General features: G+C 40.7%; 1 protein-coding gene and 1 pseudogene across 1 annotated transcript; both read left to right on the top strand.

The window, feature by feature from the left end:
- Positions 1-1,908: 1,908 nt before the first annotated feature.
- Positions 1,909-2,847, top strand: LOC122734517 (olfactory receptor 7G3-like). The gene has a single exon (XM_043975397.1). It carries the CDS (start codon positions 1,909-1,911, stop codon positions 2,845-2,847), a length of 939 nt encoding a protein of 312 aa, XP_043831332.1.
- A 1,618-nt stretch (positions 2,848-4,465) lies between these two features.
- Positions 4,466-20,671, top strand: LOC122745287 (annotated as a pseudogene).
- Positions 20,672-21,591: the final 920 nt, after the last annotated feature.

Here is a 21,591-nt window from a genome sequence, read left to right as displayed (position 1 = left end):
ATATCCACAATGCTCTCTATTTCTTATTTGGTCATGAATTATTTCCTTATCCACAGATCTGACAGGTAAAGTATTCCATGCCTCCCCTAATTTGCTTATAATATCACCCTTTATTTCTAAATCATGTGCCCATTGTCCTTATTCTTGGTATACAGTGTGAGATATTGGTCTATACCTAGTTTTTGCCAAACTACTTTTAAGTTTTTCTAGAAATATTAATCAAATAGTGAATTATTTTCCCAAAAGGTTGGATCTTTGGATTTATTAAACCCTAGATTACTATGTTCATTTTCTAATGTGTATCATGTACCTAATCTATTCTACTGATCCATCACTCTATTTCTTAGGCAGTATAATATTGTTTTGATGATGACTGCATTGTAATCTTTGTACCAATTTGATATCTGGTACTGCTAGGCCACCTTCCTTCCTATTTTTTTTTGTTGATTTTCTTAATATTCTTAACCTTTTGTTCTTTTCAGATGGATTTTGTTATTATTTTTTAGCTCTATAAAGTTAGATATTTTAAAAGATCTCTCATCTTTTGATGATGATAGGGGGTTGGATAAGAATGGTACTGGCCTTAATTAGGCATTAAAATATTAGTACTGAAAACTAAGAATCATGGAGGAAATAAACTCTTCTGAATTTTTATTTTCTGTCTTCCAGAGCCTCTTTTTATTGTTCTACCAAGCCATGACAGAGAGAGACACTGGTTAACCTTAGGGTTTCCTCTGGCAGCTAAATGGGATATGATTACAAGTATAAGCCCATTGGTATGGGACTTTTTCATAATTGGTGGAGATGAATGCTCTGCCCTTCATGAGGGGCAGGGTCAAGTTGGTGAGAGTGAGATAGCCTTAGTTTTTGAATTCTTTTCAGGCTCTGGGTCACTCTGGATATTTTTTGGTTCCAGCTTTGAGACAGAAGATGGTTCAGACCAACTTCACTTCAGGATACTGAAGGAAAAAACTCTAGGAAGATATGATGGAGACTGACAGATCTTCTCACATCTTCCCAGAATCTTTTTCTTCAGCAACCTGAAGTGGGATTGGCCTGAACCATCTTCCCTCTTGAAGCTGGAAGCCGGAAGTGCCCAGAGTGATTTAAAACTTGAAGAGAACTTAAAGAAGGTTGAAGTTCTATTGCCAAGACCACTCTGCTTCTCATAGGGTAGGGCATTCATTTCTATCAATAAAAAGACAGTCCCATAACAATGGGCTTTGGAACTGAGGTTATATAAGCAGTTCCATCCATCCATCCATCTACCATTTATTTGTCCATTAAAAATAGGGATAGGGATGCAATTCATCATCTTAGAAAGTTTCTTGGATCACTTAAAAGTTGATTGATTTTCCCAGGGTCTCAGAGCTAGTGTCAGAAGCACATTAAAAAAATTAAGATGTAAAGCCAAAGGCAGGTAAACTGGTTAATAAGCAGTTACTAAGAATAATAAAAAGAATGTTCCATATAAGGAGAGAGATAGAATATGTAGCTCATAGTCTTAGAGCTGGAAAGGACCTATGACACCATCTAATCCAAACTCCTCATTTTTCAAATGAAGAAACTGCATTCTAGATAGATCAAGTGACTTATCCTAGGTCACAAAGGCAGTAAATACAGAATTGGTATTCTTTTGATTCCAAACCCAGTGCTCTGTTTATTGTACCTGCCTGTAACATCTGATTAGAAGGGACCACCTAGTCCTACCCCTTTAGCAAATGAGCAAACTGAAGCTCAGAGAGGGGACATGATGTGGCCAAGGTTGCACAGTAAATGGCAGAGTTGAAACCCCAATTCAGAGGCTTCCTAATTAATGTTACACATTCTTTCCCCTATATGAACAATGTTGCTATTTCCTATTTCATGTCCTTTTCTCATCTGTTTCTTGGCAGACACATTACCTACATGGGACCAGGAAACCAAACATGTGCCTCTGAATTTCTCCTCCTGGGCCTTTCTGAGAAGCCAGAGCAGCAGCTGCCCCTCTTTGGGCTGTTCCTGGGCATGTACATGGTCACTTTGTCTGGGAATCTGCTTATGATGTTGGCTATTGGCTCTGACTCTCACCTCCACACCCCCATGTACTTCTTCCTTTCTAATCTGTCCTTGGTGGATCTTTGTCTGGCATCCACCACAGTACCCAAGATGTTGGCTAACATCATGACACACAGTAAGGCCATCTCCTATGCGGGCTGCCTCACTCAGATGTATTTCTTCTCAGTCTTTGCTTGTCTGGACAATTTCCTTCTTGCTGTGATGGCTTATGATCGATTTGTGGCCATTTGTCACCCTCTGCGCTATGTAACCATCATGAACCCACAGCTCTGTGGCCTGTTGGTTCTGATCTCCTGTGTTCTTAGTCTTTTAGTCTCTCTCCTTCACAGTCTCATGGTGATGCATCTCTCTTTCTGTAAAGACCATGAAATCCCATACTTCTTCTGTGATCTTACTCAGGTTCTGAAGCTCTCTTGTACTGACACCCTCATCAACAACATTTTGATTTATTTTACAACTGGCCTTCTGGGTATTGTCCCCCTCACAGGGATTCTTACTTCTTATACACAGATCTGTTCTTCAATTTTGAAAGTCCCATCTGCTGGGGGGAAGTATAAAGCCTTTATTACCTGTGGGTCTCACCTCTGTGTTGTTTCATTATTCTATGGCACAGTTTTTGGAGTATACATGACCTCCTCAGCTACCCACTCCACTTGGAAGAGTACAGTTGCCTCAGTGATGTATGCTGTGGTAACCCCCATGCTGAACCCCTTCATCTATAGCCTGAGGAATAAGGACATAAAGGATGCCTTGAGGAAATTCATTAACAGATCAACCTCTTCTCAATGATGGACTATAGTCCTGGGCCCAGCAATATGGCTTAGGTAGCTGAGATCAAATACTCAAGCAAAATCTTGGATTCCAAATGTGACATTCAGGACTCCCTAAGGTTGTAGTTTTCTGGTTGGCTTTTATCTTTGTTATTGTAAATAACTAATCTTTTCCTTTCTGGCCTCTGTTTCCTGTTACTTCAATGACACTGACTTTTGGCTTTATTCAACTTGCTTCATCAGAACCTAGTCTGTTTTGCAACACTGTGTGATCAACAATGGGAATAGACTTGGCTCTTCTCAGCAGTGCAGTAATCCAAAACAATTTCAAAGAACTCTTGATAGAAAATGTTCTCCACATCCAGAAAAAAGAACTGTGAATTATGAATGCAGATTGAGTCATACTGTTTCTACTTTTGGACTGTTTTTTTTTCCTTTTTGTTTTTTCCCCCAAGGACAATGAGGGTTAAGTTACTTGCCCAGGGTCACACAGTTAGTAAGTGTCAAGTGTCTGAGGCCGGATTTAAACTCAGGTCCTCCTGAATCCAGGGCCTGTGCTTTATCTACTGTGCCACCTAGCTGCCCCCTTTCCTTCTTATTTGAGGTTTTTCCTTTGTGCTCTGATTCTTCTTTCACAAGATGACTATTGTAGAAATGTTTGATGTGATTGTACATATACAACCTATATCAGACTGCTTTCTGTCTTGGGGAGGAGGGAGGGAAGGGAGGGAGGGAGAAAAGAAAAATATGGAACTAAAAATCCAGTGAAAATAAACGTTGAAAACTATCCTTATATGTAATATGTAACTGGAAAATAATAAAATAAAATAAAATGAAACAAACAAACAAACAAACAAAAAACCTAGTCTGTTTTTACAGAAGAGCTCTGGATGTGAAGTCTCATGATCTGGGTTTTTGTTATTGATTCACCAATTTAAGTCCTGTTCCTTTGGCAAATCACAAGTTTTTGGGGGACTCAGTTTCTTTATTCATTGAAATGAGAATTATAGCACCCCCATCAAAGCTTTTTTTATTTTCCTGTTTTTGTTTTGTTTTATTTTTGGTGGGGCAATGAGGGTTAAGTGACTTGCCCAGGGTCACACAGCTAGTAAGTGTCAAGTGTCTGAGTCAGATTTGAACTCAGGTCCTCCTGAATCCAGGGCCAGTGTTTTATCCACTGCAACACCTAGCTGCCCTCTATTTTCCTTCATAAAATACATAACATTATATATTGCATATGTATGCATAAAATGATATAGTGCATATGAAAATGCTTTATGAAGGGTTACATGTAGGAATAGAGGCAATTATTTTCAAGGCCCTCTTAATTTCTGGGGATACAAAGAAAACAATTAAAAATTGTCCTTTTTTTCTCAAAGAGTTTATATTCTATGGGGGCAGGATATAATATTTACTAAGATAAATGAATATTTTGAGAGTTGGAGAACACTAAGAAACAGGGAGATAAAGAAAAACTTTTACTGTGAGGTAATGTGAGAGCTGAGCCTTCAAGGAAGGAAAGTTTGATAAAAGCTCCTGATGAGAAGGAATGCATTCTAAAGATGGGGGACAGGCATAGAAATGGGAGATGTAATGCTGAGTTCAGGGAGCAGTGAGTAGACCTGTTTGCCTGGAACATGGAGTCTTTGAAGGGGTGTAAAGTGAAATGTGTGGAAAGGTAAGTTGGAGGCAGACTATGAGGGGGATTTAATACCAAAGTGAAGAGTTTTTTATTTTATAATACTACAGGATAGTGGGGATATAGGACTGAATGGAAGTTATATGACTTGATAGAAGGGGATAGATGTAATAATACTAATAGCTAATGTTTACATAGTATTTTAGGGGTTGCAAAGTGCTTTATACATGTTAGCTCATTTGACCCTCACAGCAACCCTGGGAGGTAAGTGCTATTATTATCCTCATTTTGCAGATGAGGAAACTGAGGTACCAACGGAGTGAAGTGACTTGCCCAGGGTCACACAGCCAGCAAGTGTCTGAGGCAAGATTTGGGCTCAGTTCTTTCTGTAATCTACCCATTATATTACTCAGCAGTGTATGAGATATATTGGGGAGGTAGAATAGATTAGAACTGCAATTGATTGAATGTGGGAGTTGAAGGATTGGGAAGAGTAGAGGATGATTCTGAGAATGTGAACTTCTGTAACTAGAAGAATGGTGGTAAAAAGGGAATTTTGGAGAAAAGTCAAGTTTTGGAGAAGGGGATGTGAGTGATATTAGTTTCATTTTAGAAAGAAAGGAGAGAAAACTAATCATGAGATTCCCTTACTGGGGATGCTCCCCAGTGCATATAACACTGGTCCCTAAGTCATAGGTCCAGAAGCAGAGAAGACAGCAGTAATACCTGGGTCAGAATCCCAAGAATTTATCAACTTACATGGATTTAGTGGTCATCTCAATGTAAATGATTCTTAAATCTCTCTCTCTCTCTCTCTCTCTCTCTCTCTCTCTATATATATATACATATATATACATATACATATACATATATATATATATATATATATATATATATATATATATATATATATATATATATATATATATATATATATATAGCCCTGGTTTCTCTCTTGATGTTGTTGTTCAGTTATTCTTATTCATGTCTGAATCTTTGTGACCCCATTTGGTTCTTGGCAGAGATATCGGAGTGGTATGCCATTTCCTTCTCCAGCTAATTTTATAGATGAAGAAACTGAAGCAAACAGGGTTAAGTGACTTGCCCAGGGTCACACAGCTAGTAAGTGTCTGAGGCCAGATTTGAACTCAGAAAGATGAGCCTGGAACTCTATACGCTGTGATACCTAGCTTCCCCTCTCTCCCACGTTATCAACTGTCTCAGATTGAATATTCAAATTGAGACACAGGCATTTCAAACTCAATTTATCTAAATCAAAACATTCTTTCTCTCCCCAAACCCACTCTTTTCTGAACTTCCCTTTCTCTTTCAGGCATTAAGGCTTCTAACCTTGGTGCCATTTTTAGCTCCTCAATCTCCCTCACTCCATATATCCAATTAATCACCAGATCTTGTCATTTATCACAGCTACCAAGTGTCTCCTATGTGATCACTGAGTGTAGCTGTGGTAAATGGTGGTCACATAAATCCTGAAACATAGTGTGACTTAAGCATTTGTCCAAAGGGCTCTTCTGCAATATCCAATGACCTAGTCAGATACCCATGCCCACTATTTGTTTTTTTTGAAAATTTTGATGTTGTTATATTTTGTATTTCTTTAAATGTTATTAATGCCTGGATATTTTTTCTTTGTCTTCATAATTCTTTGGTTTTATAATTTTATGATTTGGCGAATGATAGTTAGGGTTTCTTCTTTTTGGTGTCCTCTTTATTCTGTTGTTTTACAGAATGTTTCCTGATATCATACATTCTGGAAAAATTTCCCCAATTAAATCCGAATAAATTATTTAGATTTTTAGAATTGTTGTATTTTTGGAACCTCAGTTAATATAATGTTTGTGCTTCTTGCGTTGTCTTCTAAATCTTCTTTGTCCTGCATATCTATCAGGTGGTTTGTCAGTTCTGTTATTTCCTGGGGTTGTTCTTCAGTTTTATTTTTGTTAGTGGTTGCTATTTGCTTGACTTTATTTATTCTAGTTTATTTTGGTTTCATACATGTACTTTTTCCTGGGATATAATTTTGCAGTTTTTCTAATCACCCCTTTATCTTTTACTGAGAATTTTCTTTTTTCTTATTTCTTTTTTCTTATTTCTTTTTTTATTTAAAAATAGTGTTTTATTTTATTTTTTCCCCATTTACATGTAAAGATAGGTTTTTTTACATTCATTTTTGTGAAATTTTGAGTTCCATTTTTTTCCTTCTCTCCCTTCCCTTGCCCCTCCTAAAGCCAGCAAGCAATCTGATATAGGGTATACATTACAATCATGTTAAACATATTTCCACATTAGTCATGTTGTGAGAGAAGACCCAGAATAAAAGGGTAAAGCCACAAGAAAGAAGAAATACCCCCACCTCCCACCATAACAAAAGTGAAAATAGTATGCTTCAATCTTCATTCAGACTCCATAGTCCTTTTTCTGGATGTGGAGAGCATTTTCCATTATGAGTCTTTTGGAATTGCTTAGATCATTGTATTTCTGAGAAGAGGTAAGTCTATCGTGGTTGATTATCACACAATGTTTCTGTTACTATGTACAATGTTCTCTTGGTTCTGCTCACTTCATTCAGCATGAGTCCACTTAAGTCTTTCCAGTTTTTTCTGAAATCTGCCTGCTCATCATTTCTTACAGAACAATAGTATTCTATTACATTCATATACCACAACTTGTTCAGCCATTCCCCAATTGGTGGGCATAACCTCAATTTCCAATTATTTGCCACCACAAAAAAGCAGCTATAAATATTTTTGTACATGTGGGTCCTTTTCCTTTTTTTTTTTTTTTTTTTGCAGGGCAATAGGGGTTAAGTGACTTGCCCTGAGTCACACAGCTAGTAAGTGTCAAGTGTCTGAGGCCAGATTTGAACTCAGGTCCTCCTGAATCCATGGCCGGTGCTTTATCTACTGCGCCACCTAGCTGCCCCTTCCTCTTCTCTTTTTTTTTGTGATCTCCTTGGGACATAGACCTGATAGTGGTATTGCTGGGTCAAAGGGTATGCACAGTTTTATAGCCTTTTGGGCATAGTTCCAAATTGCTCTCCAGAATGGTTGGATCAGTTCACACCTCCACCAATAACACATTATTGTTCCAATGTTTGCATATCTCTTACTGAGCATTTTCTAAAACTACTTTAGAACACATTTTACATTTATTTGATAAATTTATTATCCAATTTAACTTTTCTTTGGCATTTCTTCCATCCTATCCATTGATGGAATGATGGAAATTTATCTTTTGGGTCTTTTATGTTGCAGAAATTATTCATTTGTAACTTAAATTTTACTATTTTTTGTGTAGAGGAATGGGAAAAACATCAGGGCTTTCAAATGTGATATGTTGTAGCTACAGTGATATGTGACTGCTAAGTTTGAGATCTTGGTCAGCTTCTATAATGAATTTGAGATCATATTACTTGTTGTCAAATTGGTGGTGGAAGGCCAGAAAGCAGGTGCTAAGTGTGTTGCTTTGGATGTAGCAACTATAATTATAATTTTTCTACTTTTCTTGGTAATGTTTTCAATTGTTTTCCTTTTACTGTTTATTTTTTTCCTCCTCCTTTTGCTCTTATTTTGGTGGGATACAGAAGGGTTTTGGTATATTCAATTAATGAATCCTTTTGGGCAGAGTTGAGTTCCATGACTTCTTACTCCTACATGGAAGCCCACTAAGTAGGCCCATACTCAACAGCTCAAGATACAGTCTCTGCCAACCATTTTGGAGCCTAAAGCATTCTTTATGTGTCCCTGTAGGTAGATATGCCTGGACATAGATACTCTTACATGCTTAGGCAGGCTTGCTTGGGCAGACTCACTTAGCCTTTCTGAAGCTCACCTGGGCATACTTGTTCTTTCTCATTTAGTCATGAACACATAGTCCTGATCAAGCAGGCTTTCTTAGTTTCATTCAAGTTGACTCATCCAGGCATGACAGGACAGGCCTAGTTAGGCTTGCTCTGGATCACTCAATTAAGTATAGTTAGAGGTAGTAGTAGTAGTAGTAGTAGTAGTAGTAGTAGTAGTAGTAATAGGCCTCCACCAGTCGCTGACAACCATGGATCAGCGCCTTGAAGAGCCACAGACCACAGTGTGGCTGTGTGTTGTATCTACCCCATGAGGAGTAGCTGGAGTGTCTTCTCCAGGATGCTGGCCTGGGCAGATCAATATGGAAAACAAGCTGTTGCCCATGCAGCGGGTTTTCCCTCTCTGCAACATTGGTGGATCCAAAGGAAAGGTAGAGCCAGTACAGTTTGGCGCCAGTGTTGCTGCAGGAGTTGCCAGAGGGATGTGATGTCCAACATCCAACTGCCCAAGGGACTTCAACTCCTGATTTTTCCTCAGGGTTAACTCCTGAAGCTTTTCCCATATATGGGTATAGCTGCAAGGCAGTGGAGGTTTAAAATCAGGGTTTTCCTTCCCTAGGTGAGTTGCCTACCAAGGCTGAGAGCCCCACCTGCCCAAAACAACTGGTTTTAAGGTGCCAGTGACTCACCTTCGCCCCTTCTCCTGTTAGTGGAGACAGTTCTGCCACGAGAAGGCCAGGAGTTGGGCTTCGGTTGTCAGAGGCTGTTTGAGATGCACGCCATTGGAGCATTTTATAGAAAGTGGGAGCTTATCCCCACTCCCTCCCCAGCATGACAACCTTTGGAACCAAATGGAACAGATGCACTTTTCTTCTACCTTTCTTGGCTGAGAAGGACAATTTCCTGTGTCCTAAATTTATAGTTTTTTTTCTGATGTTTAAAATATATAACTTTTGCTAACAGATTTAATAAAAGTGGGGATCCAGGGTAGATAAATGGAGAACAATCACCTTCTCCCATTAGCTAATATTTGTTCTGAATAAAATCCATTTCTATGCTAAACCAGATTAAAGCTTGAAAATTTCTGATCCTTAGTCAGATAGATGTCTGGAACAGAGGACTATGAACTCTGACTCAGACATAGGAGTCACAAAAAGGTGTAATATTAGCTTAGGGGAATTGTATCTGCTTTCCTTAGCAGGATAGGGTGACTGTAGCTATAAAGCTGTCAATATAACTGCCTTTATTGGAGAGGAAAAATATAGACAGCCTATCTGTGTTTATGTTCTGGACCAAGATACCTTGGGAAAGACAGAGTTCAATTATTTAGCCTCATTTGCTTCATTGCCCTCCCCTACAGAGTAAGAAAGAAAATCCAAACAATAAAATATGGTTCCCCCATTCAATTCTACTCATGACTGCTAGGAGAGTCACAATTAAGTGGTTTTCTAGCCATTATACCTTAGATTGGTAGTATCAAATTCAAATAGAAAGGGGGCACTAAACTATATATGAGGATTTGTGTATAAGGGCTGCATATTGAGTTAGAAAACTAAATATTACTGTTATCTATATTATATTGTACTTTTATTTGTTAAGTATTTCCCAAGTACGTTTTAATCTGATTTGGGCTGCAATGTAGCCTGTGGGCTGAGTATCTGACCCCTTTGCCCTATGAAATGGTTGTTGGGTGTCCCTGAAGAGATAAAGGCCACAACCTGGTAGAAGAAAGCAGTATACAGACACCAGGAGAATATGTAAAATCACTGTAGTTGTGCTTCTTAGTGACTAGATGACCAGCAGTTACTATGAGATTAATGGGGAGTAGTGAAACTGCTCTCAGAGACAACTCCACACTTAGAAGGTAGCAGGCCCTTTGAGAGTCGTACATTGAAATCGATGATCTTGCAGCATTGGTGATATGAGCTGCTCTGATATGCCACTGAATAATCAGACGAGTCTATGGCTCTACTCTCTTAGAACTACCTCCTGTTACACAGCTTTGGTATGCTTAATGTTTAAATTGCTAAAGTTCTAGTTAAAGGTGGCTGCTGAAACTCTCTAGGAAGACTGCTGTTAAGTAGAGTTATAATTCTATCTATCTTATCCTGAATATGCCAATCTGCTTAATTTCTAGAAACCCTCCTTTTTCTATTGGTTCATGTTTCCTGATCCCATTTCCCCATTGGTGACATGTCAGCTGCCACAACGGGCCCTTTGTCTGAAGACCATATGTAAACCTGAGCCTCAATTGGCTCTGGGCGTTCAACCAGAGGGCCATTGTTGGTTTGGACCACCACCCACAGCATGCTGCTCCATAGGACAATGGGGTCAAAAAAGTCTAAATGGGTTTTTAATCATGACTGTACCTGTTTACACCTTCCAATGCTACACTTGACAATGAATCATCCTAACTCATCTTTGTGTTGCTGAATGAGATTGTTCTATGACTACTTTGCTTATTATGTTATTTCTTTAAATGCCTTTGTTCAAGCTGACAGAAGAAAAAGTAAACATATTGAGCTCACAAACTATGGTTTTTGGGTAGAGGTGTACCCAGAGAATACTTTGTATTTGGGATAGGTATTCTAAGAGCTTCACATAAAATGGAAGGGTTCCCCTGGAATAACATAAGAGTTACCTATTGCCTCTGTTTTCCCAATGTCAAAAATGTTGGGGTTGGAGCTGCATCCTGAAATGTGGATGTGGGTTAAGTGTATGAGGAAGAGGTGCTGGGGGATCTCAGGAAGGATAATGAATGGCCCCATCCGGAGATGTGCCCCAGTCTTTCCTTGTTGCCCTGAGGGGAGGCAGGGAAGAACTGTGTCAAATTCTCCTGTGTATGTATGTGTATGTTTGTGTGTGTTTGTGAGTGAGAGAAATTCATTCATACACTATGACTGTTTCCATGTAGATTTGTGTGTTTGTATATATGTCTGAGTGTCTGTATGTGTGCATTTGTGTGTTTTTTTGAGTGTTTCTGAATGAATGAATGCATGTATATATGTGTATATGTATGTCTTTATGTTTGTGTATGTGTATGTGTGTGTGTGTGTGTGTGTGTGTGTGTGAGAGAGAGAGAGAGAGAGAGACAGAGACAGAGACAGAGACAGAGACACAGACGGAGAGATTGAGAGAGAGACTCACCAAGTTTGAAAAGGGGCTCTAGCAGATTTCTATCAGTGAGGAGGTAAGAGAAAGGCAAGATCCTGTCTCTGAAGTTGGGGAAAGAAGGAGCAATAGCTCCTTCCAAGAACTGGCAGCATCCCCTTCTAGTTTCCCATTTGATCCTTACAACATTTCTATTTCAGTAATACTTAAATAGGGGATATTTTGCTGGAAGGTATCAAGGTCCAGAAAGAAAAGAATGAACTCATCCTATGTCCCCACAAAGTTCTTCATCTTCTTTAGGGGAACCTATCTGCTTATCTCTTCTTACTCATGTTTCCTCTACAATATTATTAGAAGAAGATTCAAGAAGACCCAGGGAAGGGGCAGCTAGGTGGCACAGTTGATAAAGCACCGGCCCTGGATTCAGGAGTACCTGAGTTCAAATCCGGCCTCAGACACTTGACACTACCTGTGTGACCCTGGGCAAGTCACTTAACCCCCATTGCCCTGCAAAAAAAAAAAAAAAAAAAAGAAGACCCAGGTAAGAGTGAGTATAATGGAGAGGGCTAAGGCTGAGAGCCAAGACATAGACATTTTACTCTCAGCTCTGTTGCTAATTCCCTATTGGACTTTAGTCTGGCTCTTCCTGTTGTCACTGTGTGGCTGAAGAAGGAGAAGAGGGTGTCAAGCTCCCTTCCTTGGGTTGACTTTGATTCATGAATCCTTTGAATGTGGTTGTGCTCATGAATCCAATTCTCTGTGAAAAGAACTGAAGAGGCAATGTGGTACAGTGGAAAGCAACGGGAATAGAGCAGAACCAGATTCAAATATGACCCTGGGCAAATTACTTTACCGCTTTAGGTAAAGTTTCCACATCTGTAAAATGGGAGGGCTGGGTTAGATGACCTCTAGAATCATTACTATTCTAGTACTCAATCTATACTCCCATATTCCCAGAGAGTGAATCGGGGCAGAGCTAGCAGATACGACTGCCAAGGAGGCAGATACTATGGTGTTTGTTTTGTTTTGTTTTCAGGGACAGAGAGGAAGGAGAGATGGTGATTGATTTAGAGTGGGACCAGTCCAGCTCATGCATGAAGTTCCTCCAATGAGACTGCAATGCTTTTGGGCAGCTTTTTCTCATGTCTTTCCTGTATCCCCCTCATTTCTCTTTCCATTTTTTCCTCTACCTCTCTAACTTTATCTTCAAAGTCCTTTTTGAGCACCTCTATGGCCTGAGACCAATTCATATTTTTCTTGGAAGCTTTAGATATAGGGGTCCTGATGTTGACATCTTCCTCTGAGGGTGCACCTCCATATTCCTTGTCACTAAAGAAACTTTCTATGGTTCTCACCTTTCTCTGTCTGCTCATCTTGCCTTTCTTTACCTGACTTTTAGCTCCTTAAAGTGGGGTATTGTTTCTAGGCTGCAGTATCCCAAGATTCAGAAGTCCCAGGTGGTATGATTTAAGGAGGATGAGGTTCTTCACTCACTGGCCTGTTCACTGGTCTGTAGATGACCCCAGACCAACTTGCTAATCAACCAGCTTTGTGTATTGTGGTTATCAGCTCTGAGGAGCCTGTGCCCCTCCCCCACCCGGGCCACTGCTACTCAAGCCTACCTCCTGGTTCCCATCAAGGGTGAAAAACCCAAGTTCTGCCTCAGCACCAGCATAGACCCCTGTAATCTCCATTCTGCCAAGGGCCTAGCCCTCTCACCAGACTGTGAGCTTAGTTCCCGATGACACTGGAACTGCAGCTGATTCAGAGGCTCTGGGGGGGGGGGTCTCTTTCTCTGGTGAGGTCTTCCTGGGACTGGATCTGTGTCAGGGTGACTGTGGGGTTGGGCTCCACTCCTGTCTCAGCACAGCAGCTCCCTCCTTCTGACCTTTATGTTGGGCAATGAAGAATCAAGCTGAGAACTTTGGGGAAGACAGGACCTTTCCTTACACTACATATCATTGTCTGCTAGAGACTTGGAGGAGTAGACTGAGTGTGAATTCCTCTGCTGTTGGGGGTGTTGGCTCTGAGATCTGGGCTGGGATGTTTGTGGACCTTAGAAGTAACTTCTAGTCCAAACCCCTCACTTTACAGATGAGAAAACTGAGACCCAAAAAGCTTAAGTAGCACGTTTTGCTCAAAGCAAAACATATTGCAGAGCTACGAATTAAACCTAGATCCTTTGAGTCCAAATCCAGAACTGTTTCCACTGTACCAAGCTGCCTCTGAAGGAAGGAAACTGAGGCCACTTCCATATTTTACAATTTTTTTAGTTAATGAAATCCTTTCCAGATCTTCCCCAAAAGAGGCGTATTAATTGAGCCTGGGGAAAAAGAGGGAGTATGGGGATAGAAGGGAGGGTATAATTCTTAAATTTCTCCCTCTCCACTTTAGACTTCCTGATCTTAAACTGGGGGGGGGCAACGGAATGAACCTTAAGGCACACAATGTTCAAGCTGGAATATTTTAGAATATAATATATAAATACAATATTAGAGCTGAGAGTTACCTTACTACATAGAACATTAGATTTTAGAGTTGGAATGTGCTTTAGAGTATAGAATGTTAATACTATAAAGGGTCTTTAAAATATGAGATGTTAGACCATAGAACAGTGGACCAATGTTCTGATTTAACACGTGAAGAAACTAAGCACTAGAGAAATTAAGTAGCAAAAGTGGGTTTTGATTCTTTTGACTCAAAATCCATTACCCTTTCCACTATAGAATTTGCTTACCCAGTCCTAGCTTAAAAACTTGAGTGATGTGGAACTCAATATGTTGTGAGGCAGACCATAGATTGTTCATAGATTGTTTGAGTTGGAATGGATTTAGGAGATCATCCAGTTGAATCTTTCTCCTTAGGGAAGAATCCTCTCTTCAATATAAAAGAAAAATAGTCATTCATATTCTCCCTGTGATGGGGAAATTTAGTGCTTTCCAAGATAGAGGACTCAGAGATTTAGAGAATGTTAGCTAAGGGACACTTTGGAGGTGATCTAGAACAATCCCTCTAGAGATTATAAATACAATCTACACCAAGCCAGAGAAGTAGTCATCCAGCCTCTGCTGGATGGGTAACTTAGTCCCCTATGAGACAGTCTTTCATTGTTGGACAGGTCTCATCATTAGGAAGTTTTCTGCCAGGGTTTTCTGCCCCACAGGGAATTGAGTTACTGGGGGAAAGGAAAGACAATTTTAGAAGGCTTTTTTTTTTTGTCCTAATGAGGAGCTAAGGGTATTCAGCCTCTTAGGCCCCAGGAACTGTAAATAGTCCTTCTGTTGCCCCCCACGGCTCAGGCTCACAGATCATCTGTCTCAGGTGAAGAGAGAGCCCACTTATGCCTCCCAGAGATACCAGTCACCATGCCTGAGGCCCCTGTCTTATGCTCCCCTGGGGTTAGGGTTGCTGTTTTCCTTGTCCTTCTTGCTAACAAGCCAGGCCAGAAGCTGAGTCAATCAAACCTGGCCCTGTTTTGATGCCCAGTAAGTGTTTGGGTGGAGGGGACAGAAAATGAGAGGAGGGAATACAAAGGAAGCATACCAATCTGTTCTTCCTCAGAAACCTGGGAATGTGGTGCCAAGCTTAGCACAACCTAGATCATGATGCAGGCCACCCCAGCATGTAGCTTAACCCTGAGCCTAGATGACAGCCCTGGGGGCTGGTGAATAACAGTAGAAAGAGCCCTAGACTCTTATTCATGAGGCTGAGATTCAGGTCTCGGCCTGCCACTGAGTAGCTCTGGGACCTCAGATGAACTACTTGTTCTCACTGGATCTTCGACTGAAAGTGGGTGTATACCTGCCTGATAACTGAGGTCTGTGTAGGCTTTCCAGGGGCTTCACAGATGATCAGATGTGCCACATAATACTGATAGTCACAGGTCCTTTTCTGTTTTAAAGTTTTTCTTTTATGTCAGTACCTGATGAGATAATGTTTGTGGAAATATTCTACGACTGTAAATCACTAAAGAAATTTAGGTTGTCCTTGTCATCATAACAACGGAGATCACAGCCCAATGGACCATAGTCCATTTCATCCAAGGCTAGCCCAGTGCCCAGGTCAGATGTCAGGGCAATCAAATCTCAGCTGCCCCACCGTGGAGCCCAATTATGACAGAGGGGTCATTGGCTCTATCCCCAGAGGCAGAGTTCTGGGGCCCTTCCACACCAACCATGGGTGTCCCCTGAGAATCCCTGATTATACGAGACAACTGTGAGAACCCATACAGGCAAGCTGCCCACAGGTACAGACTTTCACAATCTGGGGAGATGAGTGCGGGAAGTGGAAGGAAGGATTCTCTCCCCTAAGAGCGGCTGATTGGGAAGCAGAGCATTTCCTATGAGTCAAGCAAGAGTGAGTAGATAGGAATCTAGAAGCTAGGAGATAGATTTCTTAGGCATTGTGGTAAACAGCAGGAATGAGGATGCCTCAGAATGAGAGGAAGGGCAGGAATCGTGTGGTGGGGATGTCCAGGCGCTCTAGGGAAGGGAGGGCAAAACCCTTAAGGAGGGAGAGGATTGCTGTGTCCACCAGCACTTGTGGCTGTCATTTTCTACAAGTGTCTCTTTTGGGTGTGGAGGCCCCAGTGTGATATACTAGACTGGGAATTCTAATGGAAGAAAACAAGAGTATTAGTTGGAGAGGTTCAAGAGAAGACCCTGATGAACTGAACACTATGGGCCAACAGATTGTGGCTAGACTTTCAGTGTGTTTACCTCAGCTTATCCATCTTAGTTCTAGGCATAGAATGGGGTTATGGGAAATGAACAGTATTAGATAGTATTAAAATCACAGGTTCATACATTCAGAGCTGGAAGGTGGTGCAGTGGGTAAGTGGGTAAGAATGCAAGATTTACAGTGAAGAAGGCCTGAGTTCAAATCTTGCCCTCAGACACCAGCTGTGTGACCCTGGGCATGTTACTTAACCTCTTCCTGCCTCAGTTTTCTCATCTGCAAAATGGGAATAGTAAAAGCACCTATTTCCTAAGGTCATTGTGAGGATTAAATGACATGATACATTCAGTGCTTTGCAAACATTAAAGTGATATCTCATTACTAGTTATTTATGGTCATTATTATTAAACATGAAACATGCTCAGGGATATTAAGTAATTTATCCAAGGTCAAATAATTGGTGTTTTGGGGTGGGATTTAAATCCAAGTTTTCTGACTTCAGACTCAGTGCTTTAGAGAGTACTGAGAATAAGATAGCTATGACAGTTATTACCTTTGTGAACTTGGGGGAAGTCATCAAACCTCTATGAGCCTCAATTTCTTCATGTATAAGATGTACAAAGTCAGGGAGTTTGAATACATACATAACCACTAAGGTCTCTTATAGCCTAGGGGTGTGTTGGTCAGTGTTTAACAATTGGATTTATAAAAAAAAATGCATGTACCTAAAAACTTTAAGTTCCATCTGCATTATTACTGTTTTCTCCATCACTTCTTATAGTCTAGATAATCAAGAAATGATAAGTCAAACTGCCTATATGGTGATTTCTAGGATCTAAATGCTCACACTGCAAATTGAACATTTGGTTATTGCAAGCTGGTTTAAGCTGGTTCCAACAGATCCTTGCTTGCTGCTCTAAATGTATGATCCTGAGACCTGGGTTCTGATCTTGGCTTTGTCATTGACTCATTATTGGAGATGATGGGCAAACTGCTGCTCTTCTTTGGGATCATTTTCTATAGGCATAAAAGAGGGAATTGGAGAGAAGACAATCTTTAAAGCTCTGTCTAGCTCTGACATTTTTTGCTGGAAGATCTCTTCTGGTTCTGAGAATTTAACTCTAACATACCTTTCAACTCTTAGACATTTAATAATACATTTTATCTTTACATGGCAATCTTTTTAGTCAATCAATTGGTATTTATTCAGTGCCGACCATATGCTGGGTAGGACGGCTAGGTGCTTCAGTGGATAGAGTACTGGGCCTGGAGTTTGGAATAATCATCTTCCTGAGTTCAAATCTGGCCCCAGACACCTACTTGTTGTGTGACGCTGGGCAAATCACTTAACCCTGTTTGCCTCAGTTTCCTCATCTGTAAAATGAGCTGGGGAAGGAAATGGTGAGCCACTCCAGTATCTTTGCCAAGAAAACCCCAATTAGTTTCACAAAGAGTCGGACACATCTGAAAATGACCGAACGACAATAACAAATGTGCTGGACACTGTACTAAGTGGCCAAAGAAAGACAAAGAAAGGGAAAAAAGTAGTCCCTGCTATCAAGTAGATCACAGAGTAATGGTCGGGGTAAGGTGGGGTAGGGGGAAGAGGGACAACTGTATGTGAACAACTTCACACACAGTATAATTTAGGAGGAGTCGTCTTAGAGAGAAAGGACTTAGAGAGATTAAGGACTGGGAAAAGTTTCTTCCCACCCTAGATCCAGAAGGAACCTTTCCATCTGACAAAGGAAAAACAATTAAACAAAAATATTGAATACTGAGGCTGTTATTTGACAATATTGTGACCCCCCACCTCTGCTGTGAGGGAAGAGGAATGCTTCATTATCTCTTCCTCACTAGTTTTTTGTTTTTTGGCGGGGCAATGGGGGTTAAGTGACTTGCTCAGGGTCACACAGCTAGTACGTGCAAGTGTCTGAGGCTGGATTTGAACTCAGGTCTTCCTGAATCCAGGGCTGGTGCTTTATCCACTGCACCACCTAGCTGCCCCGCCTCACTAGTTTTTCCATAAGTCAGCTTTTAACTTCCCTGAGGGATCTGTTCAGATACATTGTTTTATGCCTTGTATAAATATTGCCTCTTGCTTCTTTACATTTTACTGTGTATCAGTTCATGTAGATCTCCCCACAATGGGTAGGTAGTTCAGTGGATAAAATGTTGGGCTTGGAGTCAGGAAGGGCTGAGTTCCAATGTGACCTCAGATACTTGCTAGCTTTGTGACCTTGGACAAATCACTTAACTTCTCTCTCTGCCTCCATTTCCTCATCTGTAAAGTGGAGATAATAATAGTATCTATCTTCCAGAGTTTGTTGTGAGGATCAACAAATGAGATAATATTTAAAAGTATTTTGCAAATTTTAAATCACCATATAAATTCCAGCTATTATTAGTAGTGGTATGAAGGGGGAAGGAGGAGCCAAAGATAACATTGGTGTTTCAAACCTGTCAGACAGATACCAGACCAGATAGATGTTCATTTAATCTCTGCTTGAAGACCCCTAGTGATGAAGAACTCATGACTTTCCTCAGGAAGCCTATTCAGGTGATGGACAGATACACTTGTTAGGATTTTTTTTCCTGACATGGAGTCAAAATTTGCCTCTATAATTTTCATGCTTTGATTCATATTCTACCCAGAGGTTAGCTCTGCTCCTGAGATGTGGTAGGTACCTAATAAATTCTTATTGACTCGAATTGTCCCTCTGAAAATGCTTGCATAATGAGTGCATATTTGAGCCAAACTGTTGTATGCCTGCATTGTTGGACCTCTGGTAGTCTTGCTTTACTCTCTAGATCTGAAGCAGAATTGATTTTGATGTCATGATTTTGTTCATTTTTCCAACTTCTGGTCTCTGCCTGCTTTGCCCATTTTGATAATGAATCATTATCATGCTTCCATTGTGATAAAGAGTTATACTTTAAATGACCCTCTATTTCAGGCGTTATTAACCTGGGATCCATTGTTTTTCTTGTGGGGAATGGAAGGTGTCTTTGGGTAGATTTCACTGGGTATGTGAATTTGGGTGAGAAAAAACTACATCTTCATTTCCCCAATTTCTAATTGAACCTAGCATTTTTTTTCTATCAGTTTTAAAAATTATTCTAAGAAGAGGTCCATAGGCTTCACCAGACTGCCAAGTAGGTCCATTACTCAGCAAGGTTAAGAACCTCTGCTCTATTTGTTTCTTGCCTCTCAGCCCTGGATGTTTTTTCCACTGTAAGATGAACTCATCCCATTGTTCTGTCATATTACTGCTCTCCCCATGGAGGACTCTTGAAACTGAATACACTAAGCTCTGGTCCCAGCTCAAAGGGTGCTGATCCTAAAAGCAGGTTTTGTGATTTCACTTATATTTTGTTTACATTATATAATACCATGCTATAAATGTGGTTAGTGCAATTCATTGGATGTGAGAAGTAGAAGGGACCTTAGCATCACCTAATCCAGTACCTTCATTTTTAGGTGAAGAAATGGAGACCAAGAGAAGTAACTTGCTTGAGATCCCAAGGTAGTGAGTGGTAGATTTGTAATCTAAGTCTTGAAGTCCCTGTTCCAGATTGTCTTCATTATGCGAACAAGGTATGTCTGTATTTCCATTTCCTGTTCTTTCATTTCTTTCCTGCAGACCTATCATCCACATGGAACCAATAAACCAAACACATGACTCAGAATTCCTTCTTCTTGGATTTTCTGAGAAGCCAGAGCAAGAAATGCCCCTCTTTGGGTTGTTCTTGGGCATTTACATGGTCACTATAATTGGAAACGTCCTCATCATGCTGGCCATTGGCACTGACTCCCACCTCCACACCCCCATGTACTTCTTCCTTTCCAACCTGTCCTTTGTGGATTTGTGTTTGGTATCAACTACTGTCCCTAAGATGCTGGAAAACATCCTGATGCACAGGAAGGACATCCCCTATGCTGGCTGCCTTGCCCAGATGTACTTCTTCATGGTTTTTACTTGTATGGACAATTTGCTCCTCACCATGATGGCCTATGACCGCTTTGTGGCCATCTGTCACCCTCTGCACTATGTGTCCATCATGAGCCCACAGCTCTGTGGCTTCTTGATTCTGTTGTCTTGGACTGTAAGTCTTCTAATCTCCCTCCTCCACAGCATAATGGCAATGCAACTCTCCTTCTGCAAAGACCATGGCATCCCACACTTCTTCTGTGATCTTTCTCAGGTTCTGAAACTGTCCTGTTCTGACACCTTCATCAATAACATCTTGATGTATTTTGCAACCAGTTTACTAGGTATTGTCCCTCTTGCTGGGATACTTTTCTCTTATACCAAGATTTGTTCTTCTATACTGAGAGTCCCAACACCTGGGGAAAATATAAAGCCTTTTCCACCTGTGGGTCTCACCTATGTGTTGTTTCATTATTCTATGGCACAGTTTTTGGAGTGTACTTGAGTTCCTCCACTGCCCACTCTTCCTGGAAGGAATTCAATCACCTCAGTCATGTATGCTGTGATCACTCCCACGCTGAACCCCTTCATCTATAGCTTGAGAAACAAGGACATAAAGGATGCCCTAAAGAGACTCCTTAGCAGACCAACCTCCTCTCAGTGAAGGGGAGTAGCCCTGGACCTGGGAATGGGTTATTATTAGTTGGGACCAAATATCTGGCTGCCAGAAATCTTGGATTCCAAACATGATGCCCAGGGCTCTCCAGGATTATGCTCTCTCTGTCTCTGTCTCTGTCTCTCTCTCTGTGTTCCTCTCTGTCTCTGTCTCTCTGACTCTGTCTCTGTTTCTCTGTCTCTGTCTATCTGTCTATGTTTTCTCTCTCTCATCCAATACATGACCTCAATCTAGAAACTTTTGACACTGACTTCTTGTTCTCCAAATCTACTTCATCAGAATGATGCTATCTTATAGAAGAGATTTGGGTGTGAGTCCCTAAGATAAGACTTCTAGTGCTCTAGTGCTCTGCCTTAAGAAATTGGTTGAGTGGGGAAGCTAGGTGACACAGTAGATAAAGCACTGGCCCTGGTTTCAGGAGGACCTGAGTTCAAATCCGGCCTTAGACACTTGACACTAGCTGTGTGACCCTGGGTAAGTCACTTAACCCTCATTGCCCCACCAAAAAAAAAAAAGATGTCAGTTGAGCTTTTGAACTTTACTTTCTTTGTGAAATGAGGTTGTAACATCTTTCCTATCTTCTTCATAGTATCTTTCCTCTATATTTCAAATGTTATAAGAGGCAGCATGTATAATGGATACAAAACTGGTTTTGCAGTTGTGAGACTGGGTTAAAGTCCCTTTTGACTTCTCCTTATCTCTTATCAATTAGACATATTCTTTCACTATCTCTTCTTTCTCACCCATTTTGAAGAAAGTGCCAAGGCCAACTTCACCAAATGTACCCTTGATCCCATCCTCTTCTCCAACAGATTGTTTCACTGTCATTTCCACTTTTCTTTCCCTTCTAATCCTTAATCTCTTTCTAGCCACTAAAAGGTAGCTGGGTGGTTCAGTGGTTAAAGTAC

This window comes from Dromiciops gliroides, chromosome 1 (assembly GCF_019393635.1).
Source record: "Dromiciops gliroides isolate mDroGli1 chromosome 1, mDroGli1.pri, whole genome shotgun sequence".
Taxonomy (NCBI): Eukaryota; Metazoa; Chordata; class Mammalia; order Microbiotheria; family Microbiotheriidae; genus Dromiciops; species Dromiciops gliroides.
The sequence above is the reverse complement of the archived record's forward strand: the minus strand, read 5'-3'. Positions and strand labels throughout refer to the sequence as shown.